The sequence below is a fragment of the Amblyomma maculatum genome, chromosome 1, assembly GCF_055883805.1.
Source record: "Amblyomma maculatum isolate TAMU_Amacu chromosome 1, ASM5588380v1, whole genome shotgun sequence".
NCBI classification, from domain to species: domain Eukaryota; kingdom Metazoa; phylum Arthropoda; class Arachnida; order Ixodida; family Ixodidae; genus Amblyomma; species Amblyomma maculatum.
In genome coordinates, this window is record NC_139344.1 from 430,669,431 (window position 1) to 430,694,851 (window position 25,421).

Sequence of the window (25,421 nt, forward strand, 5' to 3'; positions counted from 1 at the left end):
TTAAAATTCGCCGAAATTATGATAGTCGCGTGCACTGTAAGCCGCCTTTGCCTTTTTTTTCTGTGATAGTGCTGTTTCATATAGCCTAATGCCTGGGGCTCAGTTTAAGCCTGATGCTAGTCTATTACTAAAAACTACAAGAATTTCATCATTAAAAGCGGCAATGCTTACTAATCTGTGGCTGCAATAATATAAGACTAAGCAGAGAACACATACTCCACGAGCATTGGGTTCGACTCCTTGCATCAAATAAACTCGGCTCATTGTTTGTACATGTACAAATCTTTTTCACTTATGTCTGAAAAGGATATTGAAGGAGTAATCTATTTTACAATAAAAAACTTTAGAAACGTAGTTGTGGCAATCTGTTACCTCCTTCACATGGACTGGAAATAATGAGCGGCCCCTCTGTCCATTATTCCGCGTTGATCAATCGCCAAGTATCATTGACTCAGCCATTCGCAGAAATAAGGAAGAAAGAGGTCACCAACCATCATCAAGGTAGAAGGTGAACTCTCCAGAGATGTTGCCAGCCCTCACATGGAACGGTATGCTTTGCCTGCACATAACGATATGAATCTCTGTTAAATCTTTTTCGTAGTTGTAGAGTGCAAAAAATTGTTACACCGATATACATGATTTTAATAGTGGGTTGCTCGGTTCAAGATGAAATAAAGATTCCCATCTATGCTTTCCAACAGAACTATCTATCGACCAGTTGTCGTGTGCCCATCTGCAACTTTTTTCTTAAAACTGAATGTATTTATTGCCTGTTGGCAAGCATTTGGCAATGCAGCAATCAATTCGGCCTGTGTTAGACGCCTGCCAGTATTAGCTGCATTTTGTTTTCACTCTTTTGCCTTACATTTGGACATGATTGAGGTGATCAAGCGGTAGGAGTTTGAAATTATTAAAGCTCAGTTCCGTCGGCCGGCAGTTCATCAATTTTTCGGATTAACCGTTCATCAGTGTGGCAAAATGTTTGTTCAATATTGACGAGCACAGCATGTTCAATTCACCGTTGCCTTTTTCTACGCTTTAGGAAAGTTTTCATTTTGAACTTTTAATGTCGTTCACTAGCTGTCAAATAGAGCAAGATATGTAGAAACCTTGAGTTGTAATTCGACAGAAAAGCAGAAAGAAGAAGTACATCGCTCAGAACTGTCCTTACATGTATAACTCATTTGAAAACCGTAGCAATAACGTTAAGAATAGCACCTGTGACATGGGTCGTCCTTACCGTCACTTTTCTTGTGTTAACCGGTTGAAATCACTGCTAAGTTTAGATCAGTCTCAAACATAAACAGCCTAGAGAACTAATCAAGGAATCAGAAATTATAAAGCTTGGTGAGAAATTCGTCCGCACTGTCTATTTTCATATCTGTGAGAAAAAATAATTCTTCTTTCTTGTCATCATCGGACTTACGAAGCGTCAGCATGAAGTAGTGATATATGCTGACCACCCTACAACTTAACTGCATTTTGATTTTTGTTTATGTAGTTCTATACTGCGCATAGCAATGGAATGCTACATTAGCTTATGTTGCCAGTTCAGCACCGTGTTTGTCCCAGCGACTTGTCTAGTCTTCGTGCAATTGCGTTTCATCACTTATAGCAGCTGAAGTGTCCATCTGATTTCCCAATTGCAGTACCCATAGTGGGCAAAACATAAAAAGTCCAAAGTTTCTTACCCCTTCGATGGGAACCGCAGGACGTACGTTGCTGTTCGCGCCTGTAGGTCTATTTCGGTTCGGATTGCGTCCAAACAGCGAAACATAGTATCCTTTTCAGAGTAAGACACGGCCATAGCAAATGGGAAGTTCTTCATAACCTGCGTATTGAAATTGAAAAAGGTCCCTTATGCGCACTCAACTCGTGTGGGTAACCTGACACACCTGCGCAGCACCGGTCCACCAGAATTCTCAAGGCAGTCATTGCACAGGCAACATTAATGTGGGGAAAAGACGGCCATTCGTGATTACCATTTTTATATACATCAAATCGTGCAGAAAGTAATGCAGTGCATCAGCCGTAAGCTGCTGCGTTTTATAGAAACAAATGATGAAATAATGGCGTAACTATGTGTGCCATACATAGCTGGAGGAACTGCGTTCTTCGAAACCTACGGTCAGGAACCAAAAAGACACGTATACACTCCACTCAAGTAGTGAATGAAGTTGTCCACGTTTGCTTTCAACGCAAGAAAAACATCGAAAATGTATCTACATCTTAGAAAGCGGAAGTTCCTAATGGTCGCCACTGTGTTTATTGTTTAAGTGTTAGCCATTCTAGTCCAGTGGTATGAAGTAGCAGTTTTTAAAGTCAAGGATGTTCGCGCTGACAGTCAAGTAATGTTTGTCCTAATGTGAAAATACTACCTGGACTTTAATGGTACACTCTGAGGCAAATACAGTCCGTAGATAGATTACATTGTGCACTCCGCATTTCTAGACAGACAGTGCGGTCTCCAGAGTACCGCGGTCAAAGAAAAAGCAGTCCACTTAGAAGTGAATAGCGATAGCGCATGTAGTGAACGCCATATATCTATAGGGTGATCGATAGTAACAGCGACACAAGCATATCGACAAAATGGGAGGAAGAAGAGGAGGAGAAAGCATTAAATTTCGGTGATATAATTTGTGAAGGGAGGTGCGTTTTATTATGGAGCTGAGTGGCAGACCCTACTCCGGGATGCCATTGGCCGCCGCCGCTACCCGAGCTCTCTGGACCAGGACACGCTGGGCCTCCAGGTCCGAGCTGGACAGGACCGCCTCCCAGCCCTCCCTAGTTGGCTGTTCTTTAGCTTTTAGTTTTGAATTTTGCTGTCAGGCCCACACCATGTGGTATAGGTCAGCGTACTGCCCGCAGAATGTGCACCTACCCGTGATTGTCGAGTCCATGTGTTTTAGTATGGCGGGATTTAGAAAACACCCGGTTTTGAGCCGTCTAAGGTGGCACTCCTCAGATCTGTCGTGACCTTTGGTGGGTCCCGGGAGTGCCCTCCTGCAGAGGGGTGAATAACTTGTAATGCCCGCATAAGCTATGAGCGGGATTGGTATGGTTGCCTCGGTAGAACCGGAGGATTGAGTGGAACCCCGGGGGAGGAACGCTCGGGTAGCTGCGTGAGCGGTCTCGTTCCCCTCCACCTCCTGGTGACCGGGCACCCATATAACCTGTTTTTTACTAGTAGCCGAATCTAAATTTTTCGCATATGCCAATAATATTGTGCGGGTGAGTGGCGCTATCCTACCCCGCATGTAACTTCGGCAGGCCTGTTGTGAGTCCGACATTATGTAGGCTGCGTCGCAGTGGGTGGCGGCCAGTGCAGTCGCCACTTTCTCCAACATTAGCACGTCGTTAGTTTTAACTGAGACTCCGTTCACCTGCCTTCCTTTGTGCACAACAGCAATGGTGTAGATGCCATCCTCGGTAGGACCCGCTGCATCCACGTAATATGTGCCTGTCGTACTGCCATAGTTATTTTGTATAAATGTTTCCCTGGCTTCACGCCTCCCCTGATTATACTCCCAATTCATGTTTTTGGGGAGCGGCTTAACCGTCAAAGTGTTTTTCCACGCTTACGGGATGTCCACTCTGTTTTCTGTGGTGGGGAGAAGCCCTAGATTGCCTAGATTGAGGTCTCGGAGGACTTGTCTGCCGGTGCTGGTCACCGACAACCTAGCAATTTGGCTTGTTCTATGGGCCTCAATCAGCTCCCCTATTGTAATATGGATCCCAAGTTGTAGCAGGCGCTCTGTAGACGCTCTGGCCGGCACCACCACGAATAACTCGATCCTGGTTGGCTGCTGCTAGGTGGCGTTACAATGCAGTTCTACCAAGAAGGAAGGAAGAAGTAAGGAAGAATGAAACTCCCAGAGAGAAGGACACAGATAACTCATAACAGGAGCCAACAGTTCGGAGGGAGAAACAGGATGCCCGGGTGCTTATCACCGGGCATTCTAACAAGAACAGGTGCAGTCGAGATATCATAAAACGTGTAAAGGGTGATAAGCGAGTATTAGTTGGTACCTTCCCTGTGATGCAAGACAACGCAGTGCTGAAAGAGACCAAAAATATGCTGTCGACAAATTCCACAAAGTATAATATGGTGATATTAGCAGTGGTGCTGAACAATGGCCTAAATGGTGACGCTGCATGAGTGGTGGCAAGTTTAGCTCAGGGAGTTGACGATATCAGGGCGATAGCACAGCAAAAGCAGATCGTTGTGTGTACAGTACTAGGAACGAACGGAAAGCTTGAAAAAGACGTGGTGACAGTTAATGATCACATAAAAAAGTTAAGCCTGGAGGAGCGTTTCGAAGTGGTTGAGGTAAACAGGGAGGTGCATATATAAAGCAGGTTTTGTCAGGGTTTTGCAGTGAGATGGCATCTATTTTAACAGAAGGGTTAGAGCAGAGATCGGCTGGCGCCTGACAGGCAGGGCCGCAGCTTTTTTAGGGGGTCGGCGAGGGCTCTGTGCTCAGGGGTAGTTGGAAGTGAAGCAGGAGAAAGCGTAATAATGGAGGCTGAGCGCACCTGAAATGGCGAAGAAAAGATTGAAAAAGAAAAGTACGAAAAAGAGATTTAGAGCTTCATCTACACAAACATGTACGGGGGCAGTAAGAGAGCGAAATGACTAGGTATAGAACAGCAGTTGAAGGACGAAGAAATAGGTGTGTACGGTGTGGCTATCAGGAACAAGTGCAGGCATAAGGACATGGCTAGGGGTACTTTGTTTAAGAACAGCTCACTTTTGCAAGCAAGAAAATAAGGATCTCGTTGAATGTCTCAGTGACGATATAAGCGAGTTTGGAGACGGGCCGACAATATTCTATTGGGGACATGAACGGCCACATCGATGATCTGGATGGATACACGGATTGTAACGGGAAGGTAATGCTAGATTTCTGTGAGCGACACAACCTAGTTATTCTAAAGAGAGAAACAAAATGCCAGGGACAAATCACGTGAGAATTCCGAAACAGGCAGGAGACCATTTACTACTGTCGAATGTCGCAGAAAATTTGCAGCAAGCTCGCAAAAATGGAAATTGACGAAGAAGAGTCTGGGAAGTGATCCTAAACGTATTATTCTTCAGATGAGGCCCTGATAAAAAGACAAATGAAACAGACAAAACGGAAACGCAAAATTAAAAGACGAATAAATAGCGCTGACAGCAGCATACATATAGGAAGCAATAGAGAAAATTTGTATGGAAGACTGGGATTATGAACAGGTAGAACTACTCATAAGAAGAAAGAGTATGGAGGTTAAAGTAGCAAACCACTCGAACGGAAAGATGAAGCCACGGAACTAGTGAAATAAGGAAATCAGGGAAGTCCATGAACAACGACGGGTAGCTTCAAGGGAACACCGAGAGGAAACGAAACCACAGGTATCTCAGAAAGAAATAGACCAAAAATGGGATTCGTATCAACCAAAAATATTTGATGTACAGGCCCTCGTCAAAAGTAAAATAAAGCAGTCCACCTATCACTTTATGGTTGAAATATACGACGGCAGTGGAGGCGGACCAAGAAAATTGTGGAAACATATAAGCTTCATAGGTAAAAAGAATCAAAGAAAACTGGACAGGATTCAAGATAACGAGGAAAATTGTTTAACGGGAGGCAAAGCTGTGAATTACATTACATATCAGTTATAGCCAAATCATTTAAGCGCGACGATAGGGTACCCTCCGCAAATCAGGAAGCAACACAAGATAGCCGAATACAAAGCACCTTAGAACTGTCGAATTAAAACTGGAAAAAGGCAAAAAAATATTCCTAAAAGTACATCTACAGGCATAGATGAAATTCTACACAAGCTGAATAATGAACTTGGTCTACAAAGTAAAGAAACGTTCTTGAAACCTTTTGAAACAGTCATAACAAATAATCAAATTCCGGAAAGCTGGCGACAGAGTAAACTGAATTTGATTTATAAAAGAAAAGGGTATAGGATGCACATAAAATACTACAGGCCGATTACCATAACATCAGTTGTATACAGGTTGACCATGCAGGCAGTGAAATTAAAAATGCAATCATGGGTATAAACTAAGGTACTCGCAGAAATTAAATTCATAACGGCTTTAGAAATGGTAGGCGCTTAGATGATAGCCTACTCGTGCTTACCTAATGCATCAAAATATCTAGAGTGGAAAACAGACATTTATATTTGTCCTTCATGAACGTAAACAGGGCGTACGACAACGCAAACAGGGAACTCATATGGAACGTAATAAAAGAAGAAGATAAAGAAGATATCGGTCATGAGATAGTAGATTTGTTACAGGAAGTATACCTGGATGCAGAAGACTATGGTAATTTTCACCATCCTCGAGAAAGAACAGCAGTTTACGTTAGGTAGTGAAGCACTGGAAGTAGTAGGCGAATATGCCTACTTAGGACAAGCAGTAACTAGAGATTCTGACCATGAAAAGGAAATAACAAGAAGATTAAGATTTGGATGAAGCGCATTTGACAAGCACTCGCAGATTAGGACTAGCAGCCTACCGGTATCGCTCAAGAGGAAAGTATAAAACAGTTGCATGTTATGTGTACTCACCTATGGGGCTGAAACGTGGATGCTAACCAAGAGGGTTCTACTAAGCTGAGGACAACGCAGAGGGCTATGGAACGAAAAATGGTAGAGGTACAATTAAGAGATGGGAAGCCTGCTGAGTTGGTAAGGGAAATAACTCAAGTTACTGACTTTCTAGTGGAAATCAAAAAGAAAAATGAACATGAACAGGACATGAATTTGATTCCAAGGGAAGGAAAGCATAGAAGGGGGCGGTAGAAAATTAGGTGGGCGGATAAGGTTAAGAAGTTCGCAGGGATCAAACTGATGCAGCTAGCACAGAACCGGGTTAATTGGGGAAATATGGGAGAGGCTTTCGCCCTCCAGTGGGTATAGTCAGGCTGATAAAGATGATGATGATGATGATACCGGGATAACAAAGTAGAAAATTACATGGTAAGTGCTAAGAAGTACGGAAGCTGTCAAGGTATGTAAAAAATTGAGACAAGGTTGCCCTTCATGATAAATATGATAAATACGGAACGGGGGATACAAGGACGTAACCTACGTTTAACCTGTCATATAGATAAGGCGGAAAGGTGGTAGAACAGCGCCTCTCCGGTTTAATGTATGCAGACGATATTGTGCTGTTAGCAGGTAGCCCTGAAGACTTGCAAACTTTAAGTACTGCGGAGACAGAGGGGACGCTTTGGTTTCACGTGAAACGCAGTTAAATCGGGTCTGATGATTTTCAACGGCTCAACTGATCAGGGTCTTAAATACAAGGCCACGAAATACCCAGAGTAGCAGAATATAAATATCTCGGGGTATGGGTAAACGAAGGATTGGCATGCATTGAAAATCATGAGCGATCACTTAGGGCAAAAGGGCGAAGAAATGATGGGATAATGAAGCATATGGCATTGTGGGGATACCCCATGCATCAGGTGTTGAGGGGTATTTGGAAAGGAATTACGACGCCAGTATTTACGGAAAGTCTGTTTTGTCCGTAAAAGCAGAGGTACAGTCGTGATTAGAAATAAATCAGAGAGCCGTCTGACGGTTACCACTGGGTGCCGACGGCAAAACCACAAATGAGGCGGTACAAGGAGATATGGGCTGGCCATCTTTCGAAGCACGCGAAGCTCAGAATAAAATATTATGTGAGGAATGCCTGTGGAAATCGGACAGTAACAGATTGGCAGCTAAGGTATTTAAATACCTGTACCTAAAAAGCGCCGACTCACCATGAAGGAAAAGAACTAGGAAACTAGCCAGTACTTATGCTGGTCACGAGGAAGAACAAATAAAGGGGGTTAAGCAACAGTTGAGAAACACACAAGGTAAAAATGGGATAAATTCTATGGAAAAGAAACAGAGTGTGGAACTATACCGAAAGTGGAAAAGGCAAATCAGCAAGGAAGTTTTGTTTGGTAACTTAAGAGGCAGTGGCCTACTTTTTAAGCTAAATCAGGGTGCTTTAGAACGCGCAGCTACAAAAAGAAACCTAACCATGAAGATGACACATGTGCAGTATGTGGGAAATCCACAGAAACAATTAACCATCTTATACTCAAATGGGTGGTATCCGTCCGGGAGTATATGCAGGTGCAGTCACTCTTCCTGAGGCCCTGGGGTTTAGAAATGTCAGTGGCCGGGTCAATGAATTGGAAGCTAGCAAAAGTCTATTTGAAGATTGGTGGCTTAAAAGCAGGAAAGGAACATAATGTTGGTAGTGTAGAAAGAAAATTTTAATAAATAAAAAGATAGCACCCAGGTAGCACACATTTCGTGGCCCACTTTGGACCGTACGGGCAAGTTGGGCTTGAGCAACCGCAATTACACCCATGAGGGATCATATAGGGATCAAGTGGGCAAGCCCAATTTGGGCTGTCCCCTGCTTTTTCCATCTGGGCATCATATAGACGTGGAAGGGGCTAACTAATTACTTATTGCCCTATCTGGCACGCTTGGGGCATTTTAGGGTTGATGCAAATAAAATTCGGGCTTTTGGTAGAAAACGCCTGGGCTAATCTAATTGGGGCTAAATAAGGGTATGCCCGGACATTGCCAACATGGGACCCTTGAGGGGTACTCGAGGGAAGGTAAGACGTCAATGTGGGCTTCATGTGGAAAATTCTTCGGCTGCCCCAAATGGGGCTGTCCACCAAAAACCTACACATTTTCGGCATGGCCTGTAGCGTGACAGGAAAGCGCTCCTTCCAGCTTCTGCCCGCATCGGTCTCTTGCGGGGCACTTTAGGGCAGATTCGATGCAAATGTGGGCATAAAGCAAATAGAAGACGGGCAAACCCGATTGGGGCCACCCACTCAAAAGCCGAATAGGTGCCGCATGGTTTTCGGCCGGGCTGAAAAGCGGGCATGCACCTATTCTGCTCACACGGGTATTTCTTGCGGTACTTGCGGGCAAATGCAACATATATTCATTATCCATGTGGTAAAAATAAGATCAGCGCAATTGGGGCTGCCCATGAAAGGCCGCAGTGGGCCCAAATTGGCCGTAGGCGGATTTACTGCTCTGAAACGTCTCCACCCTATCTTTAAGGCACAATTTTAGTTATGTAATTCGTGTTTTACGGGCCGCTAATTATCTTTTCTGGAGGTTTCACATAACTGCCCTAAGCATAGCATACTCTGCCATGAATAAAGACTATCTATTTTCAATCTAGAAACTACGTTAGTTATGCAGTAATTAAAAAAAATATAGAGCCGTAACTGTTCCGTGTTACGAGCATGTACTGAACTACCTCCATAGTTTTCCTGCGCCATTATTATTCTAAACACACCACCGAAATCAACATTCAGACCAAAATTTTAGGGGTGATATGGGCCAGCCCACATTATCGTAATGTGTGGAACGAATTTCTTTTATTTTACATAGTGTCGAATACAAGGTACAAAAATAGTGCTCAATGTTTCACACTTGATGATTAATGGAACTTGGGCAGTCCCGAAAATGCCAGATTCAACCCATGAGGGCAACACCTGGGCCAGACCGAAATAGACGCCTCCACAAAGAACGCGCCGGTACACTTCAGGTATTGATGGGATTATTTGAATTAAAAATAAAACCTTGATCAATGGAGCAGCCCTGCCTGCACAAAAGTAGGACCCATTAGGGAGTCTAGTATGCTGCCCACATTCAGCATTCTGGGCTGAATGCGGGTAGCCTATGTTTGGGCTGCCCATACGGGTACACACTGGGACCGATCGCGGCTAATTTGGGCGGCTCACGTGGGGCCCCTCTGGGTACGTGTTGCAAATCCCGCGAGGGACCCATATGGGCTGCCCCCACGGGCCCATCGTGGGCCCCCCGTCATAGCCCACTTTGTGCTACTTAGGTATAGTTAACTAAATTGAAACAATAATTTAGATACTAGTATGATAGCAAGTGATACCACGCCGTTTTAAAGGGTACGCTCCCATAGTCCGTCCTTCCCTCCGTCCGTCCGTCCGTCCGTCCATCCATCCATCCATCCATCCATCCATCCATCCATCCATCCATCCATCCATCCATCCATCCATCCATCCATCCATCCATCCATCCATCCATTCATATACCCACTCAACCATCCACCCTCCGCGAAAGCTTTTAATGGCTCATAGTGTCGTCCGTTCGGTTACACAATAGCTGCCAATCACCCTGACAGCCAGGCCGGGCGCAGGAGAAACATTCCTTAGTTCTGGTTGTCTAGCGTCATGCCAGTGTGGTTGTTATGGAGACCGCGGCCGCTAGGTAGCGGTAGATAGTGGTCAATAATAATAGTGGTTGTTAGTGATAGCGACCGCGATAATGATAATGACATAGATGGCTGTGACTATGACGTCATCATCTGGTTACGACATGGCACGTCGTGAACGGATGTGACGTCCTCATGAGTTCGCATCTGGTCATGTTTGCTACCGGAACTGCAGTTATGAAGACATATCCGGTCATGACGTACCCAGGCGATTCATGAATATATGATGCTGACCCCGCCGGGAGTCCGATACAAGTGCACGCGCGGCGCCTTTAATTTGGTGCTTCCTCGGACGCCGTACCACATGGCATATAGATTGAGATGCAGTACAGCGCGCATCAATGGCGTTACAAATTAGTTTACAGGAAAGAAAAGGCGCACTGTCTGTCACAATTCCTCGCGGACACCTACACCGAGCCGTAAGGAAAAGGAGGAAGATTTGAGTGTAAAAGAGTGAAAGAGGTGTCGTACTGGAGAGCTTATGAGCGCCGCGCACTAGAGGCTTTCGGATCATTGCACTTTAGGGGTCCAAAGTGCCCCCGACCTGAAAAAAGTCGACCTCAAGAAGAAGAGGTTCGCCTCGCAGCTACAAGGCCGGTAGCGCTGAGGTTGTAGCTGATGAACAGTGCTGATCCGGATCACGCTCCAGTTTTTGGAGGGCAATAGCCCCCATGGGTGATTTACATAAGGACAACGCCATTTCTTGTCATATGGTAAGTATTCTAGTAAAAAAAAATATTACAAATCCCGCACCAAATCAACCACTAGTGTTGCCCACGATCCTCGGCAAAATGACGGCAGAATAATAAATGCTGGCCTAGTTGGTGGTCAGACCTCACAAACATGTAGTTTTGGACATATGCTTTTGACGGAAGCAATGGCCTCGGCTATTCTCGCTCTCCCCTGAACATTTTCCAAAAGCTTTGAAGAATAGGTATTCTCTGAAGGGCTATCCAACAATTAAAAAAGGGTGGTTATACTAAGATTAGTAGTAGCACTAAGCATAGCTCAAAGTTCCTTCTCCTGCTAAGCATGCTGGCCGACATTTCGGTAATCCACTTTGACAGCCAGGGGTGGCGCACAACAAGACGTAAACGGCATAACTAACCTTACACATGTTAAAGGGATCGTAAGCTGTGGCCTAGTGACAGCTGATCAAGAAACGTGGGCGTGCAGAAAACTTGCAGCCAAAACGCTTAAGTTCTTTTCCTTTAACTAGCGAGATGGTTTTGCATATTTTCATATTATAGCGCATGTCAGAGTAGGTGCTATATATAGCGTGTTGCACAATTAGAGGCGCGATGTAGAATGCTTCTCCCAACTAAACAGCGGAATCCTCGCAGTTCAAATTCTGCGCAGAAGGGGCATTTTGTCGCTAGTATTTTTTAATACCAAATTTGTTTGGGGTACTTGGCTGTTTCGATCAAAAGAAGTTAGATGTTCCGATCTTATGCGGCGGCGACGACGCCAGACGAGCCGCTCCCCCAGCGATGGTACTGGTGGCGCCATCTCATGCTGCTTACAACAACTCAAACCTTCGGCGAAAAACGTTCGCCCCCTCTTTTCCTGCTACAGAGTTGTTGTAAGCAGCGTGAGGTGGCGCTACCAGTACCATCGCTGGGACAGCGGCTCGTCTGGCGTCGTCGCCGCAGCATAAGATAGGAACATCTGAATTCTTTTGATCGAATCAGCCAAGTACCCCAAACAAATTTGATATTAAAAAAATGCTAGCGACAAAATGCCCCTTCTGTGCAAAATTTGAACTGCTAGGATTCCGCGGTTTAGTTAGGAGAAGCATTCTACATCGCGCCTCAAATTGTGCAACACGCTGTATACATATAGGATGCGAGAACATTTAACTTACTTGGCCGCTTACAAAATTATAGAGCGAAGTGTACGCTTCCTCTAAAGAAACATTTTAGGGAGTCGGCGTTTCGGCCAGACGCTGCCACTCATCAGAAGTGTGAATGCGAACGATGCGGGTAGGTACTATAGGCGAAGAGCGCAAACAGAAACAGGTGGCGGAGAGACGGAGAGGCGTGCAATGGTATTGTAGTTGTGGGTGGGGTAAAAAGCACGTGCAGGCGGGGAGTGAAAAAAAGTGCAGGTGGGGAGTGCGAGAAATAAAAAAAAGAGGGCACATGGAAGGAAGCACAGTAATAGGTGTGACCACACGCAACGAAAGCGGAAATTGTGTGGCCTTTATTTTGTGTATGATGTGGGAGGCTGAAATTCCTTCGGTCTAATGGCAGTAAGCTTGACTTGGCAGTTTGGGTGAGTTTGCGGGAGGAATTCAGGGGGTGAGTGAACTTTGAAGTGGGGCAAGAATACCTGGGCTCTCCTTTACACCGGCCTACAGGGCATTAAATTTAAATATAATGTACGATTCTCGTTGTTGCCGTTCGCGGTTGCTAAAGAAGCCGCTCTGGAGCAGGATAACTTTAAGTCCGTTGAATTCGTGACTTTTCTGTTGAAGGTGTTTAGATACTGCTGGTGTGGATAACTTTTCTGTTGAAGCTGTCGATAAAGCAGATCCTGTGGGTTGCATGCCGTGCGGAAAAAATAGATGCCAAGTTTGCAAACACATGCAATCAATGACCACGGCAAAGAGCACACACTCTGATTTTAAACACTCCATTCGCGGAAATTTGAATTTTGACTCTAGGAACATGGTTATACATGCTCGAGTGTGGCGAGTGCCAAATGCAATACGTAGGGCAAAACGAGAACCCCTACCGATTTCGATTCAACAACCATCGCGCGCACACTAAATCTCTCCCCACCTTCCCCTGTCCGAACACGTTCAACAGAAAAGTCACGAATTCGACAAACTTAAAGTTATCCTGCTTCAGAGCGGCTTTCATAGCAACTGCGAACGGGAACGATGAGAATCGTACTTTATATTTAAATTTAATGCCCTGTAGGCCGGTGTAAAGGAGAGCCCAGGTATTCTTGCCCCACTTCAAAGTTCACTCACCCCCTGAATTCCTCCCGCAAACTCACCCAAACTGCCAAGTCAAGCTTATTGCCAGTAGACCGAGGGAATGTCAGCCTCTCCCACCATACACACAATGAAGGCCACACAATTCCTGCTTTCATGGCCGGTGGTCATACCTATTACTGTGCTTCCTTCCATGTGCCATCTTTTTTATTAATATTATTTCTCGCACTCCCCACCTGCACTTTGTTTCACTCCCCGCCTGCACCTGCTTTTTACCCCACCCACCACAACAATATCACTGCAAGCCTCTTCGCCACCTGTTTCTTTTTCCGCTCTTCGCCTATAGGACCCACCCACATCATTTGCATTCGCACTCCTAATGAAGACCAGCTTCTGGTCGAAACGTCGAGTCCAATAAAATGTTTCTTTAAATGAAGCGTACACTTCGCTATATATATATATATATATATATATATATATATATATATATATATATAGTTCATTGTGGCACAACGGCAGATATTACGGTGGTTAGCGCGCCATTCTCTGCCCTATCGACGCCCGGCGAGTGATTGAGGTGTCAGAATGAATAGGTTTCGAAAGGCGTGTTCTTTAAAACTGAAGTAACTATTATCGGTGCCTAAAATAAGTAGGTATCTAATAAATGACGAGCTATTTGGTCAACTTTATCCGCTCCAAAAAACTATTCTCGACATAGCGTGAAGTGTTTGGTTGCAACTGGCGTATGTGATGACGTTCGTGATTTTAAAAGTTATGTATGAAACGTCGAAACTTATGGAAAAGTAAACACCGCTTATATATGCCTTTCACTGCGAAAAAAAGTAAAAACGAAGATAATGAGCCGTAACTTTCTGCGAGTACTCTAAGCCGTCCCCACCATCCTCAATGAAAAAAGAAACAAAAGAAGATGGACACTGAACGCCGTCGATATGTTTCGAAGACTACCACTAGGAGGCGCTTTCAGCGAGTTGCTTCTAAACCGCCCTTTACTTCTATTATAAGCTTCACGAACCTAGCGATGCATCAGGGCTGCTCTATTTGGAGGCGAAAAGATTTGCTTGGCTCATCACTGGCGCGCTCAGAAGGTGACTTCTTGCGGAATGCGTGACCAAAGGTATCCAAAGCCAATCCAACAAAATCCACATAACCAGCCAGCACCGACTCCAGTCGAGATTAATTGACTATAATGATTTAATGACATCTCATAGCGACCGGGATAATTAGCAATAATTTAGATTAGCAATAAATACACCGCCGATGTGGCGCAGAGGTTACGGCGCTGGACGAATGTTCCCAAGAACGCGGGATCTAATCCCGGCCTCGGCGCCCACTTTACGATGGGGTCGACAAGCAAGGCGCCCGTCTGCTGTGCGATGTCAGTGCAGATTAAAGAACCCCAGGTGGTATTTATTTCCGGAGTCCTCCACTATGGTGTCTGTCATAGCCGAAGTCGCTTTGGGACATTAAAACCCCACAAACCAGACTAATTAGCAATCAATCTAAAAAAATAAAAAACTTTTAAGTGTTTAACCTAAACAAAAAACAAAAATAAAGAAGGTTTTGACTGAGTGCACCGAAGCGCTCTAAAGTGCCTCCTAGAGTTTTATTTCCTTGCAGAAAATGATTGACTCACTTTTCCACCATTTCTGAAGTTTTGAAGCTTTTCAGAGGAAAAATAACAGATTAGCAAATATACAGGCTAACTTAAAACTTCATTTTTATTATGACCTCAAGATTTCTGGGCGCATTAAGAGCAGCCTAATTAGTTCAATTCTTTGCTCGCCATCAGGCCCACACTAAAACCGCGCCCATCACAGGTTCAGCTAGCCCGTCGAACAGGTTTGACTTAACAGCGTCCTTATTGAACGCCATCCCCTCCTGCCAATCCCCGCACGTTACCTTAAAACTGTCCGCCACTTCCTTGCCCAGGTTTCTCGCAATGCCCGGTACGCTGGGTTTGCAGTGGGTGATGTGAAAGTAACAAACGACGACCAGAACGTAAGCTCTGAGTGAAGCCATCTTAGCCACATCGAATACGCGATAGCTTGCACGCCGCTTTTATATACACGGCGCCCAAGCTGTCTCAAAGCTGCTGTCGAAGAACAGCTGCAATGGCATGAAAAGAAAATGTTCAGTTATACGAACTGTCACTTGCCTTCAATGATACTATCGTTGGGTGCCTGAAAATCCACTTGGTCTGTGCCATCTGTCGGTAGTGCTTATTACCACGTTGTTCTTCCTCTATTCCATTGAATTCTGTTTTGCCACCTGTGGTTCCTCCAAGCGGCACCGAGTTGTCTACGATGCGGTTATATTTCTACTATCACCCTCAAAGTGAAACCGTTTGCTCAAAACTTCAGTGATTTGGTCTCCAGAAGCATAACCTAGGGATGAAAAAATTAAGGCTAAGGTGTGACTAACGTGCTTCTCTAGCAGCGCTTGAGGTTTGCATAAAAAAGGATAATCATTGGTTACTGCTATCTGTAGCCACCCACCACTTGCAGGAGCTGTCAGGTGCCAGGTATAGTCAGAAACTGGTGGCAGAGCTTCCTTTCATTTTCACTGTTTTTGTTGGCGGGTATTTTGTTTGTTACTTTATGTGATTTTTGAAGTCTTTTTATACGTTTGATTTTGGCGAAATTCTCCCATCTGTGTGGCGTGGCTGTGACGAGTAGGCGATATATTATCTCCCAACTGAATGTTTCTGTGTGTGTTCGTGTGTGTTGATGGCGTGGTTGATAGAGCCTTGGGATGGACCATAATTCGAATCTCAGTGCCACGCATTTCTCCCCCTGATTGAAAAAATCCGCCTCTCGATGGAACTGCCTAAAGATATTTCCCTTGTCACCTAGCGGCGAACACCGCCTGCGGAAATGCACTCCCTCAGCGGAGCAGGATTTCGCCACCGTAGTGTAGTGGCCATCCCATCTTACATTGTGGCGCATGGGTAAAAATGCTGAAGGTTCCAGACGAGGAGGCTGAAATTGCTCTGAAATGAACTATATATTTGCCTGACTAGAGGTCACTAATAAATAGAAGAAATCATTTTTGTCCGTCGTCCAACTATATGAAACACCGCTCAAATCGGACAGCAATCAATTTAAACTCGAAGAAAAAGAATCGACATAAACTTTCCAAAGGACGCTAGGGCAACATTGAATCATGTCAAAGGCGTCTGGCTCCTCTGCAATCATTCAAGATAAATCTCAGTACATCTTGCGCTGCACATAATGTGATAATGCCGCGTCTAGGCGGTACTGAGCGTACACAACGAGCATACGATTATTCTGCGAGATATTATACGGCCGCAAGTCAGCTGCTATTAGGAGCAAGATATAAAGATTATAAGGGTTCGAGGCAGTATGAATCCTCTAATATATTCTTATAAAAAATCCCCAGGAGCAGCTAAATCGTGAATACGGTGGCAGTAGGACCTGTGACGCAGCGGACGGTGCTAAACCTCTCAAGGTCAAAAGAACCACGAATACAGTATTTAAATTAGGACATCAACACTAAGTGAAGCTTACATTATTCTAGTTGATATTTGCATTCTCTTCATAAATTCATTGTGCGATGTTGAAAACTTTTATTTAATAATTAACGCTCGTCTTTGGTATCATCGCAGATATCTCTGCTGTTCGCTGAAACCACGACGCCACAAGTCTGCACGAAATGGTTGATGCAGGTTTGTGGCAAGAAATCTTTGACTTCTTTTTTTGCCTAAAGAAAGCACTCTAGAGAGGATCATCAGAACGTAAAACTATTATCGGGCATCAGACGCAGGTTGCCATTTGAACACAAATAATTACCTAAGTCAATTTGAGCAAGAAGACAAAGGGCACACTGAGCGCATTTTAAAAGTAATATGTGGTAGCTTTAAAATTTGTCATTCTTCATGCTTTGGAGTTTCTGTGTGCTTTTTAGTTCTGTAGGATTGGCTAACATTGTGACCTTGTGCCTGACGTCCCCCCGCAGGCGCACCTTGTGTAAACTAGGTGTTGGTGCTTGGTGCCACCACGGACCGTGAGCCCCCATACTGAAGCAGCCATCCTTACCATGGCGAAAGGTTGAGAGGTGGAGGGAAGAAACCTTGAACGGTGGCGGTCGAGGCCATGGTCAAGTCTCGGCCTATGGGCTCCTACCCTGTCCACCAGGCGAGGAGCTCCGGGACCTTCCTCTGCGTACAAGGGTGAACCAGAGGCGACACATATTAGGACACCTTAAACTATTCATACTGCATGGAAAAACTACCTTAAAAAAACCTGATCGACCCCCGAAAAGGAGTCGCGCCGAAGTGACGCAAAAAATCACGACCCCAACTGAGAACTTTCCAAAATTTTTTGCCTTGCGCTCTATAACCGAATCTAAACCAGTAAATAACTGTCAGTCTTTCTGATTACCAACTGTCTGAAGGCAATCATTGGGGCAAACTATAAAGCGAAAAAACTAGGATCTGGTGACCTGCTAATAGAGGTATCAGACAAAAGTCAGTCTGACAACCTCCTCATAACAAAAACATTTGCTCACCTTGACGTTGAGGTATCACCCCAGCGCAGTCGTAACAGCTGCCAGGGAGTTGTTTCTGAGCGAGACCTCCTAAACGAAACAGAATCAGATCTCCTTGAGGGCCTACAGAACCAAGGTGTAACAGCAGTACGAATAATAACAATCAGCCGAAAGAATGAAGAAATAAAAACGAAACATATTGTTCTCACCTTCAACCGGAGCACAATTCTTGAATTTATCAATGTGGAAATCATCCGATGCAAAGTTAGCCCGTACATACCAAGCCCCCGCAGGTATACTTCAAGTGTCAGCGGTACGGGCATGGTAGCCAGACATGCCGAGGACGCCTTACATGTGCAAAATGCAGCGCACATGACCATGCAACCGATAATTGCAGTGCAACTGACTACAAGTGTGTGAACTGGGAGGGCACCCACCCGGCATACTCACGGTCCTGTGCAGCCTTTCAGGCCGAAAAGAAAGTAATCAATATAAAGGTAACTGAGAAGATAACATACGGAGAGGCGAAAAAAAGCACAGAATGTTTTCCTCCGCTCCCTATGCTGACGCAGCCCGCAGAGGGGCCAGACCACGTCTATTAACGGTGGGCACGCAGTGCAATGCTGCTGATGTGCTCCCACCACGGCTCCTCACTAAGCAGCCACCGGCTGCAACAATCTTTGCAATTCCGGAGGTCACTTTTTCCCAGACGTCCGGGGCACCAAAGACATCTGAGAGGGACTGGGTTCCTCTTGAAAAACCTCCTGCCTCCATGCCTTCACCAGAGGCGATGGAGGTGAGCATGGACTCCGCAGCGTCAGCGGTGCCTAGGGAGTCCGCCAATGAGATGCGGGGCCTACTAGACCGCCTAAAATAAAAAAAAAACATACACTAGTTAAGCCCCCCCGATAAGGGCGGCGAGTCTTAACCCTACTCTATATTCTTGCCACACCTACAAAAATGGCTACCGAGAGCATCATTTATTGGAACTGTCGAGGCCTCCTAAAAAATCTGGATGACATATATGAAATCCTCGCCGAACACCAACCAAACGTAGTTTGTCTTCAAGAAACGCATCTGAAACCAACAGACACAAGTTTTCTCAAGCAGTATCGTGTATTCAGGAAAGATAGGCAAGGCAGTACTCACCCTTCCGGTGGCGTTGCCATTACAACACAAAAGTCAATTGCTTGTCGAAACATCTCGCTTAACACAGACTTAGAGGCAGTGGCAGTACAAGCCTTAATATTCGGTAAAATAACCATGGTATGTTCGCTATATATTCCGCCAGATCATAGACTATGCAACAAAAATTTTGAAAAGCTGATTGACCAACTCCCAGAACCATGGCTGCTGGTTGGAGACTTTAATGCCCACCACCCATTATGGGGGTGTACAAGAACGGACTTCCGAGGTGCACTAATTGAAAAGTTCTTGTTGTCCTCAGGATCATGTTTGCTCAACTCAAAACAGCCAACATACTATCGCTCAGTTCATAATAGGTACACAGCCATTGATTTAGCCATTGGCTCTCCGATGCTCTTGGCAGCTACAGAGTGGGTTGTATTGACAATCTATATGGAAGCGACCATTTTTCCATCTCTGTGAAGTACGCAGGCAATAAAAATGTAAATGCGTCTGGTCCCAGGAAATTTAAAGAATATGCGGCCTGCTGGGAGATGTTCAGGGAACACTCAGCTCTGCCCTGTTCATCAATCACTGCCTTAGGCGTTGACGAATCTCAACTCTTGATCACGCTGCACATTATAGATGCTGCAGAAAAACACATTCCACAAACATCAAGTAAGCCACGAAACAAACGAAGGCCGTGGTGGAATGCAGAATGTAAGACTGCCCGTGAAACACAAATGAAAGCATGGTCGAAGTTACGCCGATACCCAACGGATGAAAACCTAATGGGAATTAAACGCGCAAAGGCAAATGGCAAACGTGTTCGACGCATCTCCAAGTGAGAAAGCTGGTCATCCTTCCTTTCTGCTGTGAACTCTTATTCTGATGCTCACAAAGTATACAACAGAATAAGAGCACTCAAAGGATATAGCACTCTCCCAGCACCCCTTGTCAGCACTAGTGGTGACTCTTTTGAACACCAAGCAGACACACTAGGGCAAAACTTCGAATACGTATTCAGCTCAGCGCATTATACAGATTCCTTTTTTGCGGCACAAGGTAACTGAGGAGAAGAAGCCTATATGTGATAAAAGACCGTGCACAGGAGGGTACAATAGCCCTTTTAACATGCAGGAGCTGAAGATTGCACTTGGCACATGTGGGAGCAGAGCACAGCACTACGTCCTGACAGGACCACATATGGAATGCTCAAGCACCTGCATACGGACACGCTTGAAACCCTACTCTGCTTGCATAATAAAATATGGGCCACCGGACGCTTTCCCAAAGCATGGAAGGAAGCGATCATTATTCCTATATTAAAACCCGGAAAAGAACCCACTCTTGCTGCCAGTTATCGGCCTATTGCTCTAACCAGCTGTTTATGCAAGCTTTTTGAAAAAATGATAAATCGCCGCCTTCTACATTTCCTTGAATACAATGGTCTTCATTAGAACCAAGCTGGTTTTAGAGCTGGGCGGTCAACAGCTGATCAGCTCATTGCATTTGAATCTTATGCAAGGGATGCTTTTGTAGATACACAACATTGTTTATTTGTCTTTTTCGATCTTGGAAAAGCATATGATACCACTTGGCGCTATGGTATCATCCGCGACCTCTTCTCTCTTGGCATCACAGGGAACATGTTGAATACAATACGAAGTTACTTGTCTGAACGGACCTTCAAAGTTCGTGTTGGCAATGCATATTCAAAGCAGTACATAAAGGAAAATGGTGTCCCTCAAGGTGGTGTTCTCAGTTGCACACTTTTCATAGTCAAAATTAACTGTTTAAAAAGCGTGCTGCCAAATACTATTTCTTGCTCTGTATATGTTGATGACGTACAGAGAAGCTTCAAATCTTGCAACTTGACCATTTGTGAACGACAGATTCAGCTAGGTGTAAACAAATTGTTCAGGTGGGCTGATGACAATGGGTTTACATTTAACTCTGAAAAGAGTGTTTGTTTACTTGTGTGCAAACAAAGCGTTTGTTAGCAAACATTACAAAAGCTTTATGACCTTGCTGATTAAGCTCTACCATTTCTGCAAGCTGTGTTCTTTTATTACTTGCAAGAATAAGTACGCTTACCTTCATTCATTATCACGTAGAATAAAAAAAAAATTAAAGAGATCAGTGATGATTACGTCGCGAGTTGGTTGACATGAGCAAACGTGCCAATGGGAGAGAGTAGAATCAGCAATCTGTGGATGAGTAAAGCGGTGTGGTCCGCAAGAGACAAGAAGAATGCAGACTGGATCATGGACCAAACACGAGCTAGTGTTTATATATCAAATTAACCCCACACATTGGGCTAGTTCGTGCGGATTCATTCTCATCGAGCGCAAGACACGACAGTAACAGGCATCTTTTACTTATTCTTTACTTCTGTCGTAGTCTGCGCGTTCGTTAAGAACAGTTTTCAGTTTACATCGACAAATACTAAATTGACATATACAACAGAGAGAGAGAGAGAGAGATAGTAGACTAGAAAGGCAGGGAAGTGAACTTTACGATGCCCGGTAAGCTCTCCCTACACGTAGGGAGGGGAAAATACAGGAAAACGAAAGAGCGTCAAGGAAACGAGTCTGTCACATGTTCAGAGATCTATAGTAGGAGCGGTAGAGAGAGTGCGCTGTAAGTATAGAACTCAACCCCGATTGCTTAAAAAAACCTAACAAGCGCCTTCTCTGCTTTCTTTTCTGATGAAGCTCTCATCCAAGGTTCCAGGAATTTAGCTTCTGTAAGAGAGCAAGAGTCGAAGCGGCGGAGTGTAATAGCCAGAAAGCCGCGCTCACGCTCAAACTGAGGGAAGTCACAAAGCACGTGCGCAATCGTTTCATCACGCCCGATATACAGCGGAAGTTTAATAAGAAGGCAAGGTAACTGATAGTTGCTAAGAGTAGCAGAATGGACCTCAAAGGAGAGCAAGTTTAACATGAAGTGGCAGAGGGGCAGATGGGCGGATCAGATTGAGAAGTTTTCGGGCATTATTGGTGGCAAAAGCTTTGACACGAAAGGAGCAGCGGGATATATAGATAAGGAACAGGCGTTGACCATGCAGTGCAAGAAATCAGGCTGATGGTGATGGCGACTAGTAATTTCGCTTGCTCAATTCACGTTTCCGTTTTCGCATCAAGAATATACTCTCACAAACCGAATTTTGATATTACACGCTCGCATGTTCATCTTTGTCATATTTGGAATCCACGACCATCAATATCACGGCTACACAAAATTGCGCTTTCGCACTTAGCAGTTGCTTGTTCATTATAGCGTCTGCATTTATTCATCATTTTTACCTTATTATGTTTTGTCTACAGGCTAGTAAGGTGCTTCTTTCTGTTGTGTGATTTGTGTCGATGTTATACATATCAGCTTATCGCTACCTTTGAAAAATTTTCTTCGGCATTCCAGTAATCAGAAGGTGGGATTTTTATTAGCGCCGTAACGATTCAATTAGCAACTCTAACCAATATTTGTGCCGTTTTTCGAGCACGCTTGCACCTTTACGTACATCATTTACATATTTCATTTACGTATTTACATATTCAAACTCCACATGATTGCAATTACTGATTACGAGGGCTCGAAATAGATCCGAGCCGCATCTCGACCGAGAGAAAGTCAGGCAAAAGTTGATGTCAGAGCAATATGAAAAGATCCAGGTGGTTGAAAATTTCATGAGTGCTTTCGATGTTTATGGTTCTCTAGGTCTTCAATCACACATTCGTTGTTTCGTCTATAGTAGAATCGTTCGTCCTTAGGCTCAAGATCTGCGAAACTTAGGTATGCATAAGATGTATGTCTCGTTGAGCACATCACAATGCATTCTCAATTGTAGTGCTGTCATCTTGATTCCCTTTATGGTGTAGTAAGGTAGCCCAACAACAAATGAAACCGCCAAATGACCACTAAAGTAGCGATATTGTCCTGCATTTGATGACATGATTTTAGTGGCATTGGGGACACCAGGTCCATAGTGCCAACCCGTAGGCGACACGGGGTTACGAAGGGAAGCGTTGAAAGTATCGGGTGTTTGGTTGTTTTTTCTCTCCCTCTGTAGTAGAGGGACCTGTGCACACGTTACGGTTGTGGGGTAGAGACTAGGATTTTGCAGGCTAATATGGTCGCTCGGGTCACTGCCATTTGTATGTTATGACTTTTAATACTACTTTTGTTTGCATATATACATTGGTTGGTTGGTTTGTGGGGTTTAACGTCCCAAAGCAACTCAGGCTATGAGAGACGCCGTAGTGGAGGACTCCGGAAATTTCGACCACCTGGGGTTCTTTAACGTGCACTGACATCGCACAGCACACGGGCGCTTTTGCTTTTCGCCTCCATCGAAAAGCGGCCGCCGAGGCCGGGATTCGATCCCGCATCCTTGGGAACAGTAGTCGAGCGCCGTAACCACTGCGCCACCCCGGCGGGGTCATATATACATTGGGAAAGGGTTGTTAGTTCTAGGAAAGTCGGGAGGGGTGTGGTAAACAGCAAGCAACCACCTGTGGTGATGCTTGCTGCAGTTGGCAAGGATTCAAATGTCGGCTAGGCCCCGAGGCATTAAAACTCAGCCCCAGGGCCTAGTCGAGTGCTCCGTTTTATGGCTTACCTTGTCATCTTCAGATAAGCCGAGCTTGACCGATACATATTACTCGACCTTGGTGCAAAGTTTACTCCGTAAACTTCTGATAATCTCTTCGTTTATATCATCAAGTGGTGTCTTATTCCATTACCGTCATCTTTCCCATCATCGTCTTGGGCAATAGCTGACATTTACTCTCATCATGCATCTACACTGTCGTACGACCATCCGATTGTAACCGACATCTTGTTGGGCAGCAGTAACAAAACTGAAGACAAGAGATGATCTTTAAGCAACAAATAAATATCCCTTGCTTGAAAGTATGAAAATAGTCTCTAAAAATATATCAGCACGTGTTTCTCAAAGCATGTATCATTTTCAACATGGATAGAAAAGGGCGCGAAAACAAGGACGTGACAACACCACACTTGCTTGTTTTCGCATCGTTTTTTAATTCAATTTTCATGCACCAGTTAGTCCGATAAAATAATATCTTGTATTATTTTTAGATTCATTTGCATTTCAATTCTCGCAATTGCAACCGGAGCTCCTGCTAAATGCTACCTTATTCTAATCCAAGCCCTTAAGTTGAATTGGTGGTTAAGAATTATGGATGGTTGGAATGAGAAGGAGTAGTTTTTTCTGGGAAGGGAGAGTGTGCTGAGATGCCTTTTACATTGCAAATAAAATAACTCTTTACATAAAATCTGGGCGGTGATGTCGGCTGAGTGCCTTTAAAAATCGAGCTGTTGAGTGAACGCAGCACAGCCACGCAAGCAGGTCACAAGTGCGTGCAACTGACATAAGCTGATGCCGACGGCATAAGGCCTAATAAATGAGATGTCTTCGTGAGTACAGGCTCCGACCCAAATTTACACAATTGTTGCACAAGAGCGCCTCACAAATGCTTGCTACTGCGAAAAAAAAAAAGAAGTAAAAACGTACTGTTCTGCGCCTGAGCGCATTCCGTGCTCTCCACGCCCTCCTAAACAGCGCATGTTCTTATTATCCACTAAACCTTCCCCTTGACGATTGTAATCAGGAGGCACTTTTCGCAAGTCGCTTTTGCCTCAGCTCATGCTGCTCGCCTACACGAAGCCATTCATGTACAACTTTGTTTTAGAGAATGCTTTTTTTTGTCACGAAAGACCGTGAAAAAAAAATACTGATGCAGTTGCAGGGAGATTGAGAAAGGACGCTGTATCGCTTCATTTTTCAGCTCTGCAGAATTCTGATGCGACTGCTGATGATCATGAATTTAGCCTAGATTAGAGATATCTCGAAGTAAATGAAGTAATTTTAAGTTGAGAATAAATTGCCACTTGGAGGTGCTCAACAGCGCCTTATCCACCTACTGCACCCACCATCGGGGCCATAATAAGCAAGCCCACATACCAGGATTTGCTAGCACGTTTCACGAGTTTTCCCAACTGGAGCTTATGCCAAGAACGCTTCACATGTTAGCGAGCATACATTGCCTGAACACTATGTGCCACTTCATGGTGTAGCTTTAGCGGACGCCCCGGTTCACCGAGTTGCCGAGGGCCACCTGCCAGGAACAAATTGAAATCAGAGTGAACACTGCGAACGGCGTCATTTTTACCCCCACTGGATAGTTGATAGTGAGCTTACCGGTTTTTATGCAAGTGATGACCATTTTCGTTCAACAATCTTGCTGTTCATCAATAACAGTGTAGTAATCAATAAATATTTAATTAAGAACTGCCACTTCCCTCTGAAGATACCGGAGGCTATTGACGCAAATACAATTTGGTCCGCGCGATATGTGTGTAAATTTTGTTGATATGCATTAAAGCGCCGTATACGCTGTACATCATACGCTGGGCCCGTCCGAACTGTGAGCTCAAGTAGTCAGCACAGACAGATTTCCATGATGGTGCGAATGCACCCTTCTGAACAGGCAGACAACACTTTTGTGGTTGACAGGT

The 25,421-nt window shown here is 44.7% G+C and overlaps 1 protein-coding gene across 1 annotated transcript in view; it reads right to left on the bottom strand.

Annotated features, from left to right (window-relative positions):
• LOC146209378 (uncharacterized) overlaps positions 1 to 25,421 on the bottom strand; it is a 77,879-nt gene that overhangs the window by 18,582 nt on the left and 33,876 nt on the right. Inside the window, exons 4-5 of the mRNA XM_084580175.1 lie at positions 1,692 to 1,831; positions 492 to 559 (exon numbers count right to left, since the gene is read on the bottom strand). Of these exons, the coding sequence (XP_084436301.1) occupies positions 492 to 559; positions 1,692 to 1,831 (208 nt within the window). The remainder of the gene's footprint in view (positions 1 to 491; positions 560 to 1,691; positions 1,832 to 25,421) is intronic.